The sequence below is a fragment of the Pteropus alecto genome, unplaced genomic scaffold (genome assembly GCF_000325575.1).
Source record: "Pteropus alecto unplaced genomic scaffold, ASM32557v1 scaffold125, whole genome shotgun sequence".
Taxonomy (NCBI): domain Eukaryota; kingdom Metazoa; phylum Chordata; class Mammalia; order Chiroptera; family Pteropodidae; genus Pteropus; species Pteropus alecto.
Window position 1 is genome coordinate 1,677,450 of NW_006436888.1, and position 7,610 is coordinate 1,685,059.

General features: G+C 53.6%; 1 protein-coding gene across 1 annotated transcript in view; it reads left to right on the forward strand.

Moving 5' to 3' along the window:
• Positions 1-7,610, forward strand: part of PADI2 (peptidyl arginine deiminase 2) — a 40,801-nt gene that overhangs the window by 15,057 nt on the left and 18,134 nt on the right. Inside the window, 3 exon segments of the mRNA XM_006914312.1 lie at positions 4,239-4,300; positions 6,481-6,598; positions 7,011-7,136. Coding sequence (XP_006914374.1) covers positions 4,239-4,300; positions 6,481-6,598; positions 7,011-7,136 — 306 coding nt within the window.

Consider the following 7,610-nt stretch of genomic DNA (forward strand, 5'->3'; position numbering starts at 1 on the left):
TTGGTACTTACTGGTATAGCTGACCTTTCTACGCTTTGTCTTCCTCTGAGCATCTACCCCAAGAGTACCCGAGCACCACGTCCTAAGTAATCATCCAGGGACAGCACCTCAGAGGCAGGAACGCCCTGAAAGTCCCAAGATGGTGGGGCTGCCCCCGGCAAGGACGTATCTGAGCCCATTTCACCTTAGTCCTGTCCTGAGCCCACAGAAAGAACCCCGGCATCATTAGACAGAAATAAGGCTAAGTTCTGACTCTGTCCCCTCCAGCCCCATCATGACCCTCACCCCTCTGAGCCTTGGTTTCCCCATCTGAAAAATGGGGTCACAAAGCACCCTTGCACAGTGCTTACGAGGATTCGATGGGATGGTGTGTGCGAAGGCCTGGCATGGAGTAGGTGCTCAGCCGATGCGCTCCGCTGGGTGAAACTGAAGAATTGTACTGTCTCTCAGTCTTCCTCTTGGGATTCGAGAACAGACTCGTGGTGCCTTTGGCCAAATCAGATTCTGGGTCTTGGTCCCAGTCCTGCCAAACCCTTGCTGTGTGACCTTGACAAGTAGTCTAGCCCCTCTAGACCTCCATTTCTCCCAGCTATGAACCAAGGGGGTTTCAGCTCATTGGTCCCTGAGGTCCTTAAAGACTCCAGTTAGAGCCGATATGCAAACCCTCCCCTCTAAGGGAGGAAATGGGGTGGGGGAGGAGGGAGGCCTGGAGTCCCACCCTCTTTGCTGTAGTCCCATGTACGTGAGCCTTGAGAGTTTTAAGCAACAACCTGGGGGCCTCATTCCTTGTTCCCCCTCCCCAGAGCCTAGATTTAGGTTGTAGGGGAGAGAATCTTCCCTACCACACCCCAGGCTGCCCAGTAAGGCAAAAAGGCCAGGCACCCCGTCACTGTTCATGGCAGCCCACCAAAATGCTTATGGCTCTGTGTCCAGGCTCTGAGGCCTCAGTGGCTGCATTCTCAGGGCAGACTGCCTTAGACCCAATATGACATTTCCTATTAATCTGCCCCACACCCCAGGCGCCACTTGACACCTTGGGGCTATTCCTGGAAGCTGAGGTAGGACTCAGAGCCTCTGAGAATTGTCGTCTGGAACCCAGAGGCTCGGAAACAGATGTCCACTCCCTCGTCCCCAAGGCAGAGCCATCCCAGGAGGGCGGAGCTCTGGGCAGGTCACAGCAGTCCGGCTCTCCATCCGATCATCCCATCAGAATCTAGTTAAAGTGGACACTGGGAGAAGCTTTGAAAGGAGGAAGTTCTCTAGTGATGGCTTATGGCTTGAGGAGGGGAGGAGCCCGAAGATCATTCAGTTGACTGTGGAGATGGGTCACGGGTCATAGGAGAGATGATGTAAAGCTCTGGGGGAGATTGGAAGGTGGGTGATATGAGAGCCCAATCACAATGCCCGGATTGCGTGACAGGAAGTCAACGAAACCCCTCCAAGTTTCATGAATCAAGAGAGAGCGATAAGCATGTTATTTAGTACTATGGAGATTGCTTCAGGTGGGTGAGGGGACAGGCCCGAGGGTCAACTGCTGTTTCTTTAGAAGCTGTTTCTTTGGTACTATTTGGTTTCTTTTGTACTGTGCGCAAGTATTACATTTATAAGTCTCTAAATTGAAGACATTCATAATGAAGTAAAGCACAGTATAGTGCTTTATGATTTATCTCCTGCGATTCACTGCTCTCGTCAACACACCACAGGAGCCGAGAACTGGTGCCACCTTGCAGCCAGGAGGTGAAGGCAATAGGGCTGCCAGCTCCTCTGGGAATGATCCTCAGGGAGCAAGTCTTGGGTGTTTGAAGGCAGGCTTGGCTTTTGGAAACAGCCCGGCGCGGAGGTCAGCCCGAGTCAGTAGAGAGAACAGCCAAGAGCAGGGGTCTGGAGTCAGAGGCCGAGCAGGACACCTGGCTCTGTACACTCTGGGGACTTCCTAGGGACTGCCCTGCTTGGTGCATGGGTTTGCTCATCTGTATGGTAGGGTGGCCAAGTAGGGGATAATAATCCCTTCCTCCTGGTGTGATTGATGGGAAAACATTCAGGGAAGGTGCCTGCTGCCGGCAGAGTGACACAACGCACAGGAGAGGTTGTTATCTTGAAAGGCGGAGCGTGATTCCTTAAGGAAGCTGGGTCCGCAGCTGGTTCCCAGGGAGGAGCTTCAGGAAGCTGACCTCCCTGAATCAGTGGTGAGCGTCCAGCTGGAAAGTTTGTGGGAGCCAGACTCAATACCGTTGCTCCATCTGAGCCTTTGGCCCCCTTCATAGAAGCTGATATGTGGCCTTCCCTGCTTTCTCCCTAAAATCCTTACCCAGCACCCACCTCTCAGATTATCAGCCCGATTTGCTGACAGGGGACATCTCTGAGTCTGGGTTTGCTCGCTGTAAAATGGGAAAAGCAACATTTATCTCGTAGGACTGAGGATTCCTCAAGAGCAGGTACTGTGCCCTGATGGCCCACAAAGGTCCCCACGCCCAGTATGGTACCTGGGACACATCTGTTTAGCAGATGCTAAACAGTGACTTGCTGAGTGAATGGGATCACATCACGCCCAGTATGGTACCTGGGACACAGCAGCTGCTAAACAGTGACTTGCTGAGTGAATGGGATCACAGGAGACATGTATATAATTATGCCTTATAGCATCTAACCAACATTGGGGCTGCAGAGGTGGGACAGTGAGTGCCACTTCTCCCAAGGCCCAGGTGGCCTTAAGGCCTCCACTCTCCTGCCTCCTTCTAGACCAGAAAAGTCACATTCAGTGTTGAGAGGGAATCAGACTATGGCAAACGGAGGGCTCGAACATAATCCCCAGACTCAGAGGAAGCCACACAGGGACGGGTGACATCACTGCCCTTCCTGAGCCAGGACCCTCCTCCCCACCCAGTCCAGGGAGAGGGTGTGCCTGCCAAGGGGACTGACCAGGAATTCATTCATTTCCACCCAACTCCCATCTCAGTCCAAGTCATGCCCAGCGTGAGGCCGAGCCCGCCGGGCAATTCCTAGTCCTGGACCCAGCTCATCTCATTCTGTGTGATGCTCCCATCACCTTCCCAACAATTCCCCTGCCCTGCCCCGTTAGTCTCTGATTCAGGGGGTCGTTTTGCTTCCTGGGGACATTCGGCGCTATCTGGAGACATTTTGGTTACCACAACTGGGGGGGTGTTACTGGCATCCAGAGACTCGAGACCAAGGATACTGCTAAACATCCTACAGCACACAGGCTGGCCCCCCCAACACAGAAGTAGCCAGCTCGAAATGTTCGTGGTGAAGGATACTGCTTAACATCCTACAGCACACAGGCCCCTCAACACAGAAGTAGCCAGCTCGAAATGTTCGTGGTGCCCACGACTGCAATTAGTGCAACTCCTCTAACTGGAAAGGGCCCCATTCTGCACGCAGGTAGAGAGACTGGGACTCAAAGAGGCTGTCTAAACTGCCCAGAGTCACACAGCTTATAAGAACCGAGTCAGGGCTCCAACCCAGCACTGTCCGATGCTGAATCTTGGGCTCCTTTCACTGCCCCACTCAGATTCCATGAAGCCTGTCCCCACAGCAGGTCTAGCTAAAACACCGGAAGTCCCTTTCCCAGGGGAAAGGATAAACAGGGACCCGGCCCTGGATCCTCTATCTGGCAGCCTGTCCTCTTGGGCACCCTAAAATCAAGAACGGTTGGAGACCCAGTTTCCCATCTAGTGTAAAGTCCTCGGTCTTTAGAGGTGAGATCTAGACCAGCAAGAATTCTGGAAGATACACACACTCAAACACATGTGAACACGTGCCCAGGGCAGGCTGGGAAAGGCAGTTCAGGAACCCCATGACAGTTTTCAAAACATGACCTTCGAATCAGACCAACTGCAGTGTGTGCCCCAGGTCCGCTAATGCCTCCTGTGTGACCCTGGGCAGTGAACTGGCCTCTCTGAACTGAGGCTCCCAGATCCGTACAGTGAGGCTCATCCCCCACCACCCAAAATTGACCAAGGAACCAGGCAGTGGTGGGGGATCCGGATCTACCTGACAGCGCTTCTCGAAGCCGTAAGCTGTAATCCGCAGCATCTGCCGGTGTTCTCCATTGGGCAGAGGGGTATGAGGCAGGGGGCTGTATAAGATGACCTCAACAAGGCCCTCTCATTCCAGGGACCAAGCAAACAGGTGAGCTGCACCCTAATCACACAGCAGTTCCTGTCCCTGCCCCACCCTGTCTGGCAGGCTCAGCAACTCACTCGTGTGTCTGTCCCCAGAGATATCCCTGGATGTGGATGCAGACCGGGACGGCATGGTGGAAAAGAACAACCCAAGAAAGGTACCTGTCGGCCAGGGCAGATGGCCCCGAACGTGGAGGCTTCCGGGGCAGAGCTCCAGGCTGGATCCCGCATGCAGCCGTGGTCCTCCTAGCAAACACAGGCAACTCTCAGTCCCAGATAAAGAGACGGTGGCCCGAGACAGACCCACAGACCAACCAAGCTCCTTATGGGGACAACCACAAAGCAGGTTCCCAAGTCTCAGTTTCCCCACCCACAGGATGGGGACCCCCAATTCACAGAGTTGTTGGAAAGTGCCACCAAAGTATTCGCTCTTATTATTTTGCCTTTAAAAAAAAATAATCTGAGTAAGAGAGACTATCAGGAGCAGAGGTTGCATTAATCACCCTCGGTTCCAGTCACGTGATCTTTCGTGGCGCATGCGCGACCCCTGTCTTATTTATTTATTCGTTCATTTATTCATCATTCATCAGTTTCTTCATTCGGTCTCTTTTTCCTGCAATCCTGCTCTCATTCTGCTCTTCCACGAAGGTCCGTTTTAATGGGTGTAATGTGTCTCTTTCTGTTCTTACGATTCTTGAGAACGTGTGGTCTGGTCGATGAGCGTGTTATTTTTAACATGCAGATAGCATTGTGCTCTCAATCTCATTTCGTTCCATACTTTTCCCTCAACCCAGTTCGTGAGCTCCATTGGCCTCATTCTGTGTACATCCAGGCTGTTGCTTCTAACTATTTTTTATAACAATTTAAAGCCTGATTTAAATTTATATGTAGATAGATACTTAAAAAGTCAAATAAATATAGCCCAGTGAGAAGCCTGGAGCCAAGCAGCTAACCCTAGACTCTCTGCATGCCACCAAAGGGGCCTTAGGCCTGTCGGGGAGCCCCTCGTCCCAGGCTCCTCAGTGGGGCTCTGCCCTGGTCCAGCCTTCCTGAGGTAGCTGAGCCAGCCCCACACCTATGTTCTCTGTGTTGGTGGCTGAGCCACTTGACAATGGACTCCATGGAGGCCTCTGAGGCGTCCAACCTCCCCCGAGGAGCTCTGCAGCCTTGGTGAAGTCACACAGTCCCTGTGGGCCTGAACTTACCCAGACGTTCTCCCTGTGAGCCAGTGACGTTTAGTATTTTCTTCATCATCCCAGAAATATTGGTTGAGCATCTTTCATATTCCAGGACTTGGGCAGGCTCTGGGGACACAGAAAGAATGAAAGAAATGCAGCTCTGGCCCTCAGGGACCCCACAGTCCAGTGGGAGGACGGGAGAGACCCACGTTAACTAAAGAATGACGTAGGTGGCTGTTTCATCACAGCTGTCCTGAGTCTGCCCCCAAAAAGGACGTGTACAGTGCCATAATGACATAAGTGTAACCCCAGGGAAGCTGCTCTGGTCTAGAGAATCGGAAAGGCTTCCTGGAGGAAGGGATGGTTTTGCTGTGACCGGAAGGAGGAGTGGCGTTGGCCATGTCAAGGGAGATAGGACAGCATCCAGGCAGAGGGACCAGTGCCAGCGAAGGCCAGAGAGCTTGGAATCGTTGGGAAGCAGAAAGGCAGCCAGTGCTGGGGGTGCTGAGTGAGTGAGGGGGAGGTGAGGGGAACTGATGGAGACGTGTGTCTCACCGGGCTTCGCAGGCCACAGCGGAGACTGGGGCTTTATCCTAAGTCAACAGGGAGCCCTTGACGGGGCTGAAGGCAGGAGGCAACATGATCTGTCTGGAGTTTATTCTAAATCGCTATGGCTGCAGCATAGGAAATGAATTGCCTCGCAGGTCCCATCCAGAGCACCCTGAGGATGTCTGGAAACAGCTGGGTGTCTTTGCATCCAGGTGTCTTCCCCTGAGGCCCTCTGGGGACTTTACAGCCTGTTGTGAATGTCTCTCTGCCCATTTCTCTGGCCACCCTACGTCTCCCTGCCCCCACCCTCACCCAGGCGCAGGCACGCCAGACCTGGGGCTCATGAATGCCCCGTCAGCCTTCCAGTCTCTGTGTATCTGCCACCATCTGTCCCTCTCCTGAACTTTCTTTGCTGCTTACACCAACCCTCTCTGGACATTAGACGTGGGATTCACATTTGCCGGGTCACAGCTGCCCCAATGGGCAGTGGCTGCTCTTTATTCTCATCCCGGGGCTGTCTCTCTGATGTCCCGTGAGGTCTGCACGGGGGCTGGGAATATCTGCCAGAAGGTAGAGAAGAGGGCATTGACCTTCTCTCCCTGCCAATGCAGGCGTCCTGGACCTGGGGCCCCGAGGGCCAGGGGGCCATCCTGCTGGTGAACTGTGACCGAGACACGCCCTGGCTGTCCAAAGAGGACTGCAGAGACGAGAAGGTCTTCAGCAAGGAAGGTGCCAGCAGGACCCGCGCTTAGGCTGGGGGCAGGGCGGAGCAGCGGAGCCCTCATGCTGCGTCCTGGGCTGGGGGTGATGCCGGAGTGACCCTGAGTCTCCTGGGGATGCTGGACTCAAATATCCATTCTTTCTAAAAACAGAAGACAAAACTATTAATATGGTTCAGTTGGAACCATGTCGTTTAAGAAGTTGTGCATACATAGAAAAACAAGTGGAAGGAGAGTCCCAAAAGATAGTAGGTCACCTGCGGTGTTGGAGACGACAGCCGGTTTTTATGCTTTTCTGTCATTTCCATAATACACACGTGTGGGGTTTTCACTGTCCCAATTATACAAGTAACAGTCGTTTGTAAGCCAACATTCTAGTCACAAGTGTCTTAATTCTAACTCCTCGTACATCCGGCTCTCAGACCTCAAGGACATGTCCCAGATGATCCTGCGGACCAAAGGCCCAGACCGCCTCCCCGCCGGACACGAGATGGTCCTCTACATCTCCATGTCGGACTCGGACAAAGTGGGCGTGTTCTACGTGGAGAGTGAGTGACCCCGGCTCAGCCCTCCGCCCTTCCAACTCATTCAGTGCTCACCGAGCTTCCCTCACTGCAGCCCAGCTCTGCCCTCTGAGGCTCCCCGGACCCCTCCCCTTTGTGGCCATGGCCCCCACAGCTGCAGGCACTGGAGAGGGCCAGGACTGGCCTCAGGAAGAGTAACCAGGACCACTGTCGTCCTGTGAAGTCAGGAGGCCCCACAGGACAGATCTCTCCTCTCTCAAAGGGGTCAGTAATGACGCAGATTTATGTAGAACCCAGAGGCCCTTCTTCCCCCGAACCAGGGCAGGAAGGGCTTTTGAGGTCCACCTTTTCCAGAGTCGTGACCCCTTCAAGATATCTGAAGTAGGTCCCACCTCCCACCCCCACCCCCCAGGTGTTTTCTGCCCATCTCAGACTTTTTGGAGCTGAGAACTGCATCTACTTTTAAAGAGCCCCTGATGATGCTATGGGCACCTGGGA